Below are 16014 nucleotides of genomic sequence, written 5' to 3' on the forward strand. Positions count from 1 at the left end.
GTTTAGTAAAGACCAGTTTGTGTATAATTTAATTTTGAAAAACCTTTAAACATGTACATTTCTAATTTTGTAATTTAGAATGATATTACCCATGCAGACACAACAAAAGTGAGGGCGTGCTGAGTTTAGGAGCACTTGGAGGTGAAGGCTCGGTGAAGGCTCGTAGATCACTCTCCCCCAAAATATTTTTGAGTACAAAAATGGCAAGAATCAGGTATGGGGAGGGAGTAGCTGCTGGAGACTTGCAGGAACAGAGCACGGTACCTCTTCTGTCGCAGGCAGAGGTCGTGCAGAATTTCTAGCACTTGCTTGAGTTTTAGAGCAGAAAATACGCTGCCAAACTGCATGTTTACGTTTCCGCCATCTTCTTGTAACTTTTTAAACTATAAGCAAGCACATGGGTAGCTGGCACAGTTAATTTGGGGCTTCAGCTGGATGCTTTTGATTAGGAAGATTTATAATTGAAAGAACTGTGAAGGGGCCGTAATTCAGTTGGGTTCTTGCCCTAGATGTTCTTGAATGTCTGCTCTGCTTAGTAACAAAATAATTTATTGTAATTAAAATATTAGCAGAAACAAAATGGCTTCTCTCTGTGTGGTGTGAGATACCACAGTTCGAGCTTTCAATCTGTGACTTTATCCCATTTCCGAACAAGCTTTCAGAATAATCACTGTGTGGTTAAACACCTGGAACTCATCATTTTTGTACTCAAAAATGATCTTTGATCTAAGAGCAAGTTATCCTAGAAATGTGACACCCACAAGGAGAATGAGGTGGGGGGAAGGCACAAAGTTACACATTTGAAGATAAAGCTTCTATTTTCTATGGAAAGATAATAGCAGGCTATGGAGAGAGAACAATTCTCCAAGTTTAACTTTTGTATCTTGTGAAATACATTCTGGGGTGGTTTCCAAACAACACATCAACACGTGCATCTTCCTTTACTCGTATCAAAGCGGTTGCCCTGCACTGGGTGCATTTACAAGTGCGGCGTTGCTTTGTTAATCGCTTAGAGGCCGGCACGAGGGGGAGTTACCTGCGTGCTAAAGAACCGAAGAGAACACGCTGAGGTCGCTGCTGTGCTGCTCGGCTCGGTGCTACCTGCGCGTGCCAGTACTGAGCGATGAGTTTGTTATTTTCCTTCCGACGTACTTGGCGCGCATCAACCACACGAAAGGTCTACGACGGCGTGTAACTGTACTGTAGGGTCGGTATTATATGTCTCTTTAGCAGACGGCATACACTAATTTGGCTTGTCAGCTGTAATGGGAATTGAAAAAGATGTATTTATTGTATATTATTGTGAATATTGGGAATTATGAGTGTGTGGTATTTGGAAGATGTGAGTAAGAGAGAAAAGCCTAAACAAGTGTGTATATTCTTGTTCTTCTGTGAGCGAATGGAAAAACGTGCGTGCAACAGTTGTAGAGATAGTTGTTGGCATACGGAGTCTCCAAATCCTGTGGTTAGGAAAGCTGTGTTACCCTTCTATTGCATATTGCCCTTTCAAAGGAACAGATACACGTAGGAAGAATATTTACTCTTGAACCTTGTCCATTTCCTGGTAGAAGCATATATGTAGCTGAGAAATCATGCGGAGTAAGCGCAAACACACGTGGAGTTTACACAGACCAAGGGGAAAACTAAGCAGAAGGAACGGCTTGGAGCCGGTTTGTTCCCATCCGGCACGCGCGTTCCCAAACAGGTGCCGCGAGGAAACGTGAAGAAGGTCAGTTGAATTTCATGGCAGAACCGTTGTTGCTGACAACGATACATTTGGGGTTTCTTTCTAGCGATTGGATCGTGGGTTTGTATTGGGGTTTCAGTTGCCCATTTCAAGCCCTTAATGCGTTGGGTGGACGTGCAGTGCAGTCAAATACCTCACTCGCAGGGTTCAGGAACTCGGTATGCCAGCGTTTTCCAAGGCTGTGGTTACAGCTCTCAGTAAGAAACTGCTGCTAATGTCTGTTGTCTCCTTCCAGAGAGCACATTTGAGTGGAACATATCTGCGTCTTGGCCCTGAAAAGTGTGCTGTAAAGTTACTTGATACATATTTATTACAATTAATTATTTATGATTACGAATAACAAACTTTTAGTCACTGCTGTTTACACCTTGCTGTGTAAATGAAGCTTCTTATACAGGAGAAATGTCACACCAATAAATAACCTTCATTGATTTTGGTTTTTTTCTGAAGAATGGTATGAGCCCGGCATGAGTTGTGGTGGGGTTTTTTTTTTGTTTGTTTGTTTTTTTTACATTACTAGGAAGGAAGTGCTGCAGTGGTTCAACTGTAGCTCAAATGGCCTTTTAATTAAAGCTTTTCTAATCATTGTTACTTCCTTGTGCTTTAAATGAACTTGACATTGTCTGTAATAGGCCTGTTTGTCAAAGCAAAGATTGGTTTGTGACTTTTTTTAATATATATTCATTCAGAATGTAAAATTATACTAAACAATGGAAAAAAACCCTCTGGAGCTGGGTATTAGTTCTAGCTTGGTGTGTGTCCATCCTGGTACCGTACACGGCATTAACCTGTTAAGTGCTCTTGGCCATACAGTGTACACTTGCATAAAGGAGATTCTTAACATCCCTTGAGATGTATTGTGTCCTTATTTGGGGCTGGAAATAATTAAAGAAGTCCTCCACTGCTGAAGCTGCGTTGATGCAGAGGATTAGAACTGCTAGAATGAAGTTGCAGGTCATCTGCTTTTAAATCCCACTTTTTATGGGTTAATACACTGTAATTTGTATTTACTTGGAACAGAAATGTAAATATTTTGTACAAAAGGGAAAGCAAGCACAATGATTGCTAATATTTCTCTTATGGGAGAAAGTGCAGTATTTGTCATCCCTGAGGAATAATGCAGGCTAAGCCACACTGTCAGCTCGGTAATTAGTTATTTTTCATACTTACAATTTCTGAACAAGGCATCCTGTAAAGCTTCGCAAACCAGAAGAGCCAGCTTAGATTCCCTTATCTTGCCATAGCAGTCTTCCCCAGAAATGCCATCTCAAGGTTGGTTGCCACCTGTTTTTAAATACCTTTATTCTGCTTTTCTTGTATAAATAAACGCTTAACATTTGGTGGAAGCGTCCGTAAAATGTCTTTATTTTAAAACCAAGAGCACGTTGGCCATCATTAGTCTTCCACGCTGCAGCCTGTGGGATGGTGCTGGCAGCGGAGATGAGGCCTCCAGCACCAGCCTGGCCCTAGGAGGGTGAGGGGCTAACGAGCCCTGCTGCTGCCATCTCTGCCCCCACTTAATTACACTGATGCCCCGCAGTCATTATCTAAGCCAATTCCCTAATGCCATGCCAAAGCACAAGGGATGAAATGGCTCTCGTAAAGCAAATTAATAGGTAGTAACATGGAACACAAATTAACAAAGCCCACTGCCTGTGATTCTGACTTTGGGGTGATAAACTTGCCCTCAAAGAACATCTGTGATCCCGCGTCACCTCATGTAATAGGGGTTTACTGCACAATGGCTTGGGACATCATTAGATAGATTTTATTACAAGGAATTTAAAAAGCATGGACTAATACAGCATTAAAAAGCGCTTTACAACATAGCCATGGGCTCAGAGCTTCTCCCCGATGATCGTAATCCCCCTCCCCATGTCCTGGGCACATCCGGTACCAACCCGTGCCGTGGCACACCGTGCCGCTCGAGGCGCAGCCCCGCCATCCCCCCGAGGCACGCAGGGCTTCGCCTGGCTGAGCCGCAGGCCCGGCGCACGAGGCGCACCGTGAAGCTTTAGGAACGGGCTCAGCTGCGCGGCCTCCAGCGAGGCCCCGTTACTGCTCCCCTCAGCTCTGGCTGCTGCAGAGGAAAGTCTTGAGCCAAACCACGCGACGCGATCCTGCCCCAGCCAACTGCCCTCGCGGTGCCGGCTGTTCTCCGGCACGCCAGCCAAGGAGCCCGTCTGCCAAGGGACTCAGGTCAGCTCCTAGGCCCACCTCTTCCCGGCATCGTCCTGCCCGACAGCTGGCTTTTGTTTTTCACCTACTGTTGCTGTCTTCAGAATAACTAACTAGCACAGGAGCAGCAGGGCACATGCGTGAAGATCGGTATGCCAAAAATTCTCTTTCACTGGGTGTCACGAAGAGCCAGTACGGACACAGAACCCAGGTGGTTCCCAAGGCAGAAGTGTATTTGCGCTCTTGGGATGTTGCTAGTATAGGTCACAGAAGTAAAAACCTGTAGTATACTCTCACAAATTAAAAATACACACACATATATATAAAAAAATTATCACTACCTATAAAAAATTTAAATTCATAGAAAGTCTTCAATGACACGGCAATATAGGAATTTACTTGCGGTCAGATAAGTAGTAGAGTGCGTAGTAATAGTGTGCAGAGTGCTAAACATGTTTTTCGTAAGTGGTGGATCACTTCTCTGGATGACCAGATGCTGGGCTCTGGGCTTTTGCCTAAAGGGAAAGAGGGGGGGGAAAAAAAAGTATAGGTGCTGTTTTCGAACAGTACTTGATAACAAGCAATCGATAAAAATCTCACTGAAGCAGGAAGCACTGTAAAATAAGCTCATCGTCCTGGCAAAACCATCGAGCAGCACCAGCCAGGCACTGTCCTCTCCAAAACGGAGGCGTCTGGCACACAGCCGATCGCAGAGCGCAGCACCACACTCCGCCTTGGCGCTGGCTGCCTCACCTTTGCATTCCTGCGCCTGAAGCCGACTGGCCCGTCCGACGTCCCGAGGCTCCTTCCTCCTCCGTTGCTGGTGCTGTAGAAGAACAACAGGGACGCTTTCAGATGAAGCAAGCCTACCTCTTTCAGTGCTCTTACTGCTGAATAAACACAGGTCCTTCACACCAGGGAGACTCTGGAAGGGCTAGGAAAAAGCCCTTCATTCTTCTCCTGAACCTGACCCAGTTATTTTCATAACGGAAGAATCATATCCAGTCAACTGCCTTCAGGCATTTCAGTAATACACCCTGCACTGTGGAGGGGGGAAAAGAAAAAACAAACACAACAGGTGATCCAGGCTAGCGGTAGCGCAAGCTGAATTAAGCAGCAAAGGAAGTAGGTGATGAGCCATAAAGGCATCACACTAAAATTTTTCGATTTCATTTTAGGTTTATGTACATTTGAGTTTTGAAGGAGCAAAGAGAAAAGCTAAGATGAGAGCGCTGCAATGGATAGATAACAAGGCATTATCCGATGTTGTCTCCCAGTGACCATTTTGTCCATTCTACTTTGATATAAAAGCCTAAGTTTGCCGTTTGAAACTCAGGTAAGTACCAGCCAAATTAAGCCAAGTGAAACCCTTTCAGCCACAGGCAAATACCAGGGAATCCAGATTTGCACCATAAGGAAACGAGGCAGGGGACGGGAATGGATTTGTCCCTACTGCTGCTGTTGGGTCGCTGCCATCTGAAGATGAGAATGCGCCAGGCCTAGGGCTGTGCCCCCACTTTCGGCAGAGCAAAACTTGCTCATACGGTGCCACCGATCCCTTACGCTTTAGGGCAGGCCCGGCGTGGCTGCTTGAAACAAAGAGAAAGGCGTTACCTTGGTTGGGTTGGAGAAATTCTCGAGGAGCTGGATGTGAGGGCTTCTGAATGGAAGTTCTGAGTAGGTCTCGCATGTGGCATTGTCCCACCTGCAGGTTCTCTCGCACCTCTGTTCTTCGGCCTTCCCTCGCTGCCAGCCGCCTTCCTGGGCTTCCCTCTCGAGTCGGGAGCATCGCTAGCTCTCGCCGAAGAGGACAATGGCGCATTCCTGCCGTTTGCTGTATTACCCAGTGACTTGGTCCCTCGTGCAGGACAGCTGAGCCTCTGCTGCCCAAAGCCTTCTGTGCACCGGGGAGAAACATCTCCTGAGCGGACAAGAATACAGCACTTCATAGGAATCGTAATGCAGCATGAGACACTAGAGACTATTCAGGTAACAAAACTAGACCTAATTTCCATTCCAGCAGCATAGGGAACCAAGATCTTTGAGGATACTGAGTTTCAGTGATTTAATCTTTCTTGTGTAAAACTAGACCAACGGTAAGGGATCGAACATTTTTAAATTTTGGAGACAGAACAGTGTAACACCTGTTCAGCCTGGAACACGCACAGTGTTCCTGCAAACGTAAAGGAAAAGAGCATGCGTAAGTCTGCATTTTGCCCACACCTTGATGCCTGATTCGTCTCCGAGCCAGCTCTGGTGATTCTCTTCTCTCTCTGTTGGCTTGAGGAGACAACTGCCGAGGTGGAAAGCCAGCTGCTGGGCTGGCTGGGCGCAGATCACAATGGTGCTAAAGCAAAATATACATTTGACTGTTGAAATGACAGCTCAGTCAGACTTATTCCTGTAAAAACACTGCAGAGCATCACCCCTCAGAAGGATTAAGGTTAGTAGGGAATTGTTTTTAGGAAGAGGCAGATACTGCTTGCCAACACCCACGTTTTCTCTTACACAGAGCTCAGGAATAATCACTAGCTAGCACAGGACCTAAGCAAAAACGGAACTGGCAGCGTGAGCCAGTCCTGCTGAACAGAACCACCCTGTATTTGGAGCTTCGCTGCCAGCCAGGCAACAACCAGACGCTCTCTCATTCAGCCTTCTGCCTCTCGCACCTAAAAAATGACCCTGCAAAGTCAGTCCCAAGCATGGCGAAAGCAGCCCTGAAGTACTGTCAGTATAATTCTGATCAAGTTCCTGGTATCAACCTGGTATCAGTGCCATCATAAAAAACAAATCCAAGGACAAAAATCAAGGTAAAAGTGATTTCCAAGTCATGCTGCCCACAGAAGTGCCTGTGTTGGCTATCCTTGTTATAAAGTCACGTTTTTCTGCACGTTAATTACATCAAGGAACAACAAAACAAGACGACAGAAACCCACAGGACACAAAAATATGAACTAGAAAGAAAAACATTTGTTACCTTTGTTACCAGGAATACTATGTGGAACACAAAACTTTAAATACAGGGTGTCCTTTTCGTGGTTTGCAAACAAACTATAGTGCGGCAACTCAGCTCCCATCACTAATTCTTAACAAGTCCTGATTATCATACACAAATGTCACCAAAAACATTACAAGCTTGTAGATAAAGCAGTCTTTGCACTCTGCATTTCCAAAAGAGTTAGGTAGGGTGAGGGAAAAAACACCAAAGTCTTCCAACAGCCAGCTGTAATAGGAAGTGGATGGGACCTCTCCTTAGTGTCAAGCACTACTACTTAGCACAGATAAGCTATGAAATTTTATCATATCTCATTTCTATTAATGCTGCATTTACTATCACCAAAGAGAGGAACGGCCTAGAAAAACAAACAAACAAAACACAGTTTCGCTAAGTTTGTTAGTTAGGACTGTAGGGAACCGTTAACTTCCCAATTCCTTCAGCTGTGAAACTGAAAATGAGCAAGTTCAGCATTTTCGTAACTTGTCTCTAACAGCAGCAAATTCCAGAGGACTGTCTCTTCCACATGCACACCACTCTCCAAGTCTGCTCTTTAGGTGTACAGAAGCATTAAAGCACCAAGCAGTCTAGTTGGTATCTGTCCAGCATTCCTGAAAAGCAGTAACAGCTTCAGCAGTACCGAATCCTGGCGTTCTTGCCATATTAGCAGGATCAGACAGCAGTGTATAGAAGAATCGGAATACCCTCGTAAGCACTGCAGCACCCATCGTTCCATAAACCCACCGCATCTCTCTTAGGCTGAGCTTCAGGTATATTCACGCTCTTACCCCTTCTCTCTCTCTTTACATCTACCCTCTGAGACATTCCTCCATCTCCAAGATTTGTAGCCTGTGTTGTCTACTTCCCCTCTTACCTACACAGGTCACGCACTTGTGCTCCTCTCCCACTTTAGCTGTGATTCATACATCCTGGTTTCAACATAAAAGTCAAATATTTATATTGTGCAATTTCAGGGCCTTTTGTTTAGCTTTTGTTATAAGGGCTTTCAAAACTAATTGTTATTTTTCAGTAAGAGCTTCAGCATACCACAACATTTCAGATGGGACCCAAGAGGCTTTGTTGAGGAAGATCTGACACAGGGTGCAGTTACTTGGATTCCTGAAACGTGCCACAACAAGAGGCCGCAGGACGTGGCATAGTTCTGGAACAACTGGATGTGATACAACAGATCAAGTTCTGTTTAGTACCTGATGATGAAAGAGTGTCTCCTCTTCTAGCTCGATGCCACAAAATTCACACGGAATCATAATGTCTCTTTCTGCCTGGACAGCTTGGGGCTGGGACGAAGACAGAGACCTACAGCTTTTGGACCCAGTAGCACGCAGACCATCATGTTCTTGTGGATGTGGAGAAGAACTTCTTTTACTGAACGAGGCAAAGGCACTTGCTGGGTTACAGCCTGTCTGTTAAGCAAGCAACATGGAAAAATTAGCTCTCCTGTTGAGCATAGATGGACTTTCCAAACCATGCTTTGCAAAACCAAAATTGCTAGAGTTTTCACAGTATCACTGAGTGAAGACTGCACCCTTGTTCAGTCATGGTAGCAGAAAAGTCTTCACTGCAACCCCCTAGATACAGTACAAGAAGGTACTAAACCTGATGAAGAATCAGATCTTCGGCAGGGTAGAGCTCCTCACAAAATTCACATGGTAGCATGATGATCTCGTCACCTGCAAAGTATGTAATGGTTATATCCTCTACCATAGAGACGTCTGATGCTGTTGGATCGACTTACCTTCAAAATTCCTAAGCAACAGACTCCTGTTTTGCGCCACAGGACGGCAACCAGAGCAAATGCTAAGGAAATAGCTAACTCTAGTCCCACTTGCTGAATTTCACATAAGCAAATTCACATCACCCAGAGTGAGAACAATGTTTTGGGGTCAAAGACATATTGAACGGTCTGGTAAAAAAGCCTATTACTGCCCTCAATAAATCATTTAGTACCGTTTCTCTTTTTAAAATAAGCTGGCACTTCAGGTCTCCCCCAGATCCTCCCTTTCATGTTTACTTCAACAAGAAAGTTGTCACCCACTCAGTTGTTACAAAGCTCTCACCACATACCAAGGTCAAGAGCTACAGCTTTTATTTCTTCTTCCCTTGCTGTCTTGCTTTTGTAATACCTCTTTGAAAGAAAAGATCTTAAACACTAATATAGCTAAGTTTCAAGGAAGCAGAAGATAAATTTTAAGAAAGGAAGGAAGAATGGTACTCATGGACAGTCTAATCTCCTGTGTATTAATTATCTAAAAATGATTTAGAGGGAGTCTCAAAGAGATTCATTTTGATATTTTAAAATACCTAAATAATGTTTGACATTCCCAGTCCAAGAATCCTCTCTCTCCTTCTCCATTCTCTCAAACTTGAAGGAAAAAAAACCCAGCACAACAGCATTTATACTTACTTTTTAGATGGTCTGACGTGCTGAAAGACACTAAAGAGTCACGGGAGAAGATATTTGACTTGTCTGTTTCATTAAGACTGGCCAATGGCACAGACTCTTTGGTGTAGTATTTTTCCCAGAAGTCACTGGGAATTTCAGCTGCAGTGTTACTGTGAGGATTATTCTCATTTTGCAGGCTAAGAGCCAACACATAGTCTAAATCATCGTTCCACTCTTCATAAAGTGAAGAATGAGTGTTTTCATTTCTCTCCAGCTGCTCCAGTTCATCCTCTTCAAAAGATAAATATCATAAATTTGAGAGAACATTAAGCCTGACACAAGCAGTTCACTTCTGTGCACTAGACTAGCTCAGCCACGAGGGTTTCACATGTGCACATGCGGACACTCGTGGAGGTCAGCGTTTCAAAACCTAGAAGGACACCTGTATCAAATTCAGGAGGAAGAAGGAAAACACTCACCCTATTTTTGTTTGAAACAAGCAAAAAAAGGAGAAAAAGAAGAAAGTAATTCCTCTTACTCCAAAAGCTTGAACTTAAGCTTCTTGGGAGCTTTACGAAGTCACTGAGACCTTCTGTGACCTACGCTGTGAACAAGGTCCAATTAATATACTGTAGTCTCGGCCCTTTTACAAGGCTGAAACATTTCCACTTTGTTTCTTCAGCGTATCGATGGGAAAACAAATTTGTTTTGACGATACTACATTTGACAACAGTGGGAATTGTGCATGTACAGAAGAAAACCATGGAATCTTTTCTGGCAGGAAACCTATGGTATGTTACTGCATATGTGAACCCACATCCAGATCTTACCTACGCTTCTACTAAACTGGAGTAAAGAGGAATGCAGCTGCTAAACAAAAACGGACAGAATCTGCAGTAAGCAAACAACTCCAATTTCATTTTTAAGCTAGATACTTTGAGACAAAAGAACAGGCAGTGGCTTGGGCTTTCACACCGGGTACCTCAGCAGTCCTCTATTTAGTTGGCTTATGCCTTTCAGTTCTATTCTGTGGTAAAACAGTCCCACTCACATTGCCTCTGGAGCTTTTATTATTCAGTATTTTCACAGAAAGCAATTACAAAACCTTATACTTGGATCAGCTGCCAAATGTCAAATTAGAAACCAATTATTACTCTTCCCTACACCTTACCTCACTTTTGATTTCTTTCTGCTGCTACATTTCTTCTGCTAATGTCCTTAAGTGTTTTGTCTCCTACAGAGCTGCTATAAATCTGCTTTTCTAGCACCCTGGGCATTCTCCACAAAGGCCCGGCATAGTTACCTGATCTTAGTCGGTTTCTAATGTCTCGAAGGGTGTGCAAATCTGCATCCTCATCCTCAAAGCGAGGCACTGTTCTGCTTCGTCTTACTTGTTTCACCTCTTGCCCACAGACTTGAGGATGCTCTTTTAGATCTTTCACCATGATGTTATGACCGCACCCACCACATCTCTCAGTCCTAGCTCCGCAGTAAATTTCATGGTCCTGGAGCTTGTTGAAAGCGAGCTGTATGTCACAGTACTGGCAGGAGGCAGGACGCAGAGGGCACTCTGACTCCTGGAAAAAGAAAGAGGGATTATTCTTCACATATGGAAGACTGAGGCAAAGGTGGAGGGAGGTTCTCAGTTAGCTTAATAGTTGAGCCATCTATTGTTTCTTTGGGCAGATCCAAAGTTACACTAAGGAATAGCCTGAAATAAGATACTACATGAGAAATATAAGAACAGCATGTCGTATAAGCTGTGTAGTCATAAATGTGCCAGCTGAAGCACTCCAAATACTCAGAACATTTTTTTTAAGTCTGTAACACTTGGACAGCAGATTCACATGGTGCTTTTTGAAGTTAGCTTTTACATATGGTCTTGACATCCAGTACTAATCACTTTTCATTCAGTACTGCTAAAATATGTTAGCATGTGTTATATTAGGGAACAGATTTACAGCACATTTACTACTCAACAAGAATTGCTTGCATATGTTCTTTACCCTACGCTGTGTGACAGGTAAGTTGCCCTTCAAAAGGGGTTAAACATAGATGAAATACATGTTGTAATTGCAGATGCTGCAATAATGCATCATCATTTGCTTTATAAACAAAACTAAAAGCACTACACACAAACGTGCACAATAAACTACTTCCAGGGTTTTGAACTGGACATATCTTTAATGAAAATCCATTTTTCCTCACTGATAAGCAGACCTGTGTGGCACTTCCAGAGCTGTCTTTAAATGAGCCCATAGGAAGGGAAGGTACTGACATTTATAATAAGATTGCCTGTGACAGCAGCCAACTGGATTCAGAAACTCAGAAAATCCCACTGTGACCCATTTTAATTTTACAAGCTATTTTAAAAGTCTGTTCGGACGCAATGAGTTTTTAAAACTCACGCAATGACTGCAGCAGAGTCAGAAACACGTAATGTTAAAGGAATGAAAAAAACCAAGTTAATCATATTCTGTACTTTTGAAATAGCGTACCTTTTTTCATCTTCATCACTAATAAGGACAAAAAAAACGATTATCACAGATACCCCTTTTATAAGAAGGCCTGAGCAGGCTCCACCACTTTAAGGCAGTTTCCAGCCACACTCTGTCAGAGGGTGTGAATTTAGAACGCATGGTTCAATAAAAAGGATGCATCAATCACAGGCTGGAATCCAGGTCTTGGCTGACAGAAAGGCACTAGAATCAGTGCTTAGGAATAGCGCAGAGTATCTTCCAAGTGTCTAATAACATAAAGTCCACCAACCTCATGATCCTGCAAGAGACATTTTTCTATCTTCATCCTACACTTGCAGGTAACCTACAATAAACAGACCTCATTAGATTAATTGCCACAGAAGTCAGCAATTTTAGAGGAGAAATTTGTTTCTCACCTGCACATGCTCAGACTCAATATGGTTCTTCATTTCAGACTTTGGGATTAATTCACTGCAGTAGCGGCATACTTCAATATTTTTGCTACAGTGGATTTCATGCATGATGAAATTAGCAACAGGAATATCCTTTTTGCTATGAGAAAGACACAGAGGTTACTTTTCAGAAAACAGAAGAATTCAGAAAACAATTTCAAGCAGTTTTTCATTAAAAAAAAAAAATATTCCTAAGAAAGCTTTCTATGAATTCACGGGTTAGAGATCTGAGTAACCAAGAGAAAGGCAAGCCCAACCAGGCCTCCATGTTCCTTTACAGTGGGGATATTAATGTATATAGCATGTAAGGTCACAGTTTTCACAGTGCATTAAGATAAAATCAAGGTGGATTTATTTCCTTATGTGAAAGACAAATTTTGCAGCATAAACAAGTTATCACCATGTTCAAGTTAATGAACTCATCTGAGAAGATAAAAGTTTTTTCCTGGAAATAACTTGGCTATGAGAGGTCAAACAGTGCTCGGCTTGGAAAAAATAAATAACGGATCCTGTTAGGCCAGATCTGTTTAGGGAATGATAGCAGTAACAGTATTACTCTGCAGCCAAAATTCCCCAACTCACCTCATTTCTACGATACTCATTTTCCTTTCTCGAGGAGGATGCAAGGCTTACACACACAAAAGGTGCAAAAAGAACTGAGGCACTGGTTGCTTAGCCCTTATTCCTGCCTCAAGCAGGCAGCCCCATTTCTACATGGATGTTATCATTCCCCCACTGCACACACGAAATCACACGAAATCAGCCTTCAAAACACCAAAATAACTTTAGAACCTATTGCTTAGTGCCTTCCATGTCACAAAGGAAAACGCTACAGCTGTTCTGTTTTCTCCCCTGCCAGATCCCAAGCAGCCAACAGCCTGGCAAAACAACAAAGTCCAACAGCAGCGTCTGAACTGCACGTACTCACTGCTTGCAAACAAACCAGACTGATGTTGCAAGAAACTGTTTGGATTCCGATGAATCCTTGACAAAAAAAAGAAGTTAATTTCCTCGCTCGTATTCAAGATGTAACTTCTGAGGTTACATCATTATCAGTAAACGTATTACCGACACTAGAGCTTCTGAAGAACTGTTATCAAAGAGAAACAGCCGCCACAATACGTGCCTATCGATTGTATTTTTACTTCTCTGCTTCTGAGCCACAGAGCCGCTACAGAAAAACTTGGAATCATGTACTTCATGTGTACCTCACTGAAAATCAAGTCTTTATTGCTATTTGAATACTTTGGTTTCTACCTAGTTGACTCAGAAACTTGAGCAAAGTTGGGAAAATTACTTCGTAAGACATTAACGTTTGACAAGGTAAAACCAAAAGCCAAACCCAAACGTTTCTAAAAAGATAGTACGTTCATTATTAATTTGCACCTTCCGGTATCTCGCAGCATTCTCAGGGAACACAGGGCGCTTATTTCATCTCTGAGCTCGCCTGCCCCAAGGCCAGGCCCCAGCACAGAGCCCGCCCTGCCGAGCATTCGGTTTCGTATCTTACCAGTTGCCACACAGCCGGGTTTCCGCCTCGGTGACTGCCGCTATGGCCATTTTTCGGTCCGGGGGCTGAAAGAGAGGCACCCGCTTTCCCTCAGCCCCTCAGGGCAGCCGCGCCTCCGCGGGGGGCAAAGGCAGCCCCGCTCCCTCGGGGCGGGGGCCCGGGGCACGGCGGGCGGGCGCTGCCTCCCTCAGCCGCGGGGGGGGGGGGGGGGGAGGCCGGGGGCGCCGCGCCTCGGGGCAGCGGGAGGCGGGGAGCGGGCACCGGCGCCCTCGGCAGCGCAGGGAGGGACGCGGGGGGAACTCGACCCAGCGCCGAGAAGGGGAACGGCCAGCCCCGCTCCCCCGGCTCCCGGGGAACCCAACAGCGGGCCCGGCCCCGCCCCGCGCTTCCTACCGGCCCCTTCACCCCCGCCCCCGGGCCGGCCCGGCCGGCGGCTGCGCACTGCCGTTCTGCGCTCTCATCATGGCGGCGCGGGGCCATGTGCAGGACCCCAACGACCGGCGCCTGCGGCCCATCTACGGTACGGACCCCGCGGCCCTCCGCCCCCGCTGCCCCGGCCCGCCCGCCCGCCGCGGCCTCGCGGGGTTGCCCCGGCCCGCCCGGCGGTGCCTGGGGACGGCGCGGAGGGGGCCGGCCGGGCGGCCCGGCCCGGCGAGCGCTGGCCGGCTCCTCCGGCGGAGCCCTCCTCCCGCCCGCCTCTCCCGCCCTGGCCCCGGCGGCGGGGCAGCCCCGCGCTCCGGTCGCGGGCAGGCGCCGGGGCAGCCCGCTCCGGGGGCGGGGGGGAGCGCGGCCCCGGCCCGGGGGGAGGCTCTCGGCCTCCCGCCGCCGCGTCCCGCCTCCGCCGGGCGCCGTGGCCCCGCTGAGCCCCCGGGTCTGTGTGTGTGTGTGTGTGGGCGCGGAGCTGCCGCGGAGGCCGGCGAAGCCCGGCCCCGGCTCCCGGCCGCGGCTGGAAGCGGGAGTTTGGGCGGGCCGGGGGGGAGACCCGGGCGGCGGCGGCGCTCGGAGCCCCCCACCCGCGCCCGGGGGGAGGCGTGGAGGGGCGAGCGCAGCCCGCTCGCAGCCGGGGGGGGGGGGGGTGGTTCTGTGCCTCTCTCCCTCAGTCAGGGTAACTTTGCTCGGCGTTTGCTTTCTGCTGCAGAGAAGTTAGGAATTGATTAATTCGTAAAAGGAACGAGAGCGGTCACGGAAACCTTGAAGTTGTGTGTTGAGGTGTTGTGGCGCGGACTAATTACGGTGTTAGGAAAATTAAGTGGGAGACGCGTGAAGTAGTTGGAAGGAGACGGTCTTGTTAAGAAACCTCTTGTATTAAGCTGTCCCCAAATATTTCCAAGGGTATTACATGCAGTCGGGATTGCTTAAGAGATTGTAGACGAGCTTGCCTCTGCCCATGTAAATACGGAGAAAGAGAAAAGAAAAACACTTCCCTAGGCTACAGTATCATTTCCTCCCTAAAACTGGAGATTGGATAGAGATTTTGGAAAACGTTCTCAACTTTTTCAACACCAGAAAAAAAATCTCTCCCTACAAACACGCGGAGAGCCGCCCTCATTTGCGGATGAAGGTGCTTTGGGAATGCCCTTCGCTGCTTGGGCAGTGAGGACGGTGCGGTATAGACTTGCATCTGTGATGTGTTCCAGTGAAATGGAGGGAGATAGTTTTGTTTGATTGAAAGTGTAAACATACAGCTGTCTTAAAGTTCATTGAATAATTATGAGCGCAGCTGTGCAGTTCGTCTTTATGTAACAATTTTAAGCTTTTTTCCTTAGTTTTCTGTACGTGCTGTGATTGCCATTTTTATTAACGTGCATTATTTGTGTTATAACCTGTGTAACATCTTAAATGTTCTTAAAAGAAAAAGCTTGGTAAATTCAACCGATATTAAAGCAGATGATGTTGAGATGTATTTCACTGTATTCATTTCAGAGAGTCATTAGGGAGAGAGCTTTAAAATAGCTTTCTGCTGGTTCTAGAAAGGATAATCTGCAGTATAAGATTCGAATTCAGGCTGTGGTGCTGCAGAACCCAAAATAAAGTGTATATCCTTAAAGAGGTAAATACACAACCTCACAAAAGTCATAAACTGGAGACATGCAGCATGAGGGCGAAGGTCTGGTTCCTGGCTTACAACAGGGCTTTTCAGTTTGCATGGTGTGCCTTGGTTACTCAGGGTTCCTTGACAGCTATGTTTTATCTTTCATCTTGATTTGTTCTTCCTTCACCTGAAGGTTCATGTGTTGCATTTGCAGCC

The 16014-nt window shown here is 45.8% G+C and overlaps 2 protein-coding genes across 5 annotated transcripts in view; one reads left to right on the plus strand and one right to left on the minus strand.

Moving 5' to 3' along the window:
• Positions 1 to 3814: 3814 nt before the first annotated feature.
• Positions 3815 to 13856, minus strand: TRAFD1 (TRAF-type zinc finger domain containing 1). 3 transcript variants are annotated; one of them, XM_075718521.1, is made up of 11 exons: positions 13767 to 13856; positions 12221 to 12356; positions 12094 to 12147; positions 10628 to 10901; positions 9346 to 9615; positions 8538 to 8611; positions 8129 to 8344; positions 6149 to 6272; positions 5540 to 5822; positions 4679 to 4751; positions 4355 to 4440 (listed from the first exon to the last, which is right to left on the minus strand). In XM_075718521.1, exons 1-11 carry the CDS (start codon positions 13814 to 13816, stop codon positions 4399 to 4401), a joined length of 1596 nt encoding a protein of 531 aa, XP_075574636.1. In that variant the 5' UTR covers positions 13817 to 13856; the 3' UTR covers positions 4355 to 4398. The 3 variants fall into 3 exon arrangements, with proteins under 3 accessions (XP_075574635.1, XP_075574636.1, XP_075574634.1); XM_075718519.1 differs by having other exon boundaries at positions 5540 to 5846; XM_075718520.1 differs by lacking the exon at positions 6149 to 6272 and having other exon boundaries at positions 3815 to 4440; positions 5540 to 5846.
• A 370-nt stretch (positions 13857 to 14226) lies between these two features.
• The window catches only part of NAA25 (N-alpha-acetyltransferase 25, NatB auxiliary subunit), a 30449-nt gene continuing 28661 nt past the window's right edge, over positions 14227 to 16014 (plus strand). For both annotated transcript variants that reach the window (XM_075718353.1, XM_075718354.1), the window contains exon 1: positions 14227 to 14286. In XM_075718353.1, coding sequence (XP_075574468.1) covers positions 14229 to 14286 — 58 coding nt within the window. In that variant the 5' untranslated portion in view covers positions 14227 to 14228. The remainder of the gene's footprint in view (positions 14287 to 16014) is intronic.

Source organism: Pelecanus crispus, chromosome 11 (genome assembly GCF_030463565.1).
Source record: "Pelecanus crispus isolate bPelCri1 chromosome 11, bPelCri1.pri, whole genome shotgun sequence".
Taxonomy (NCBI): Eukaryota; Metazoa; Chordata; class Aves; order Pelecaniformes; family Pelecanidae; genus Pelecanus; species Pelecanus crispus.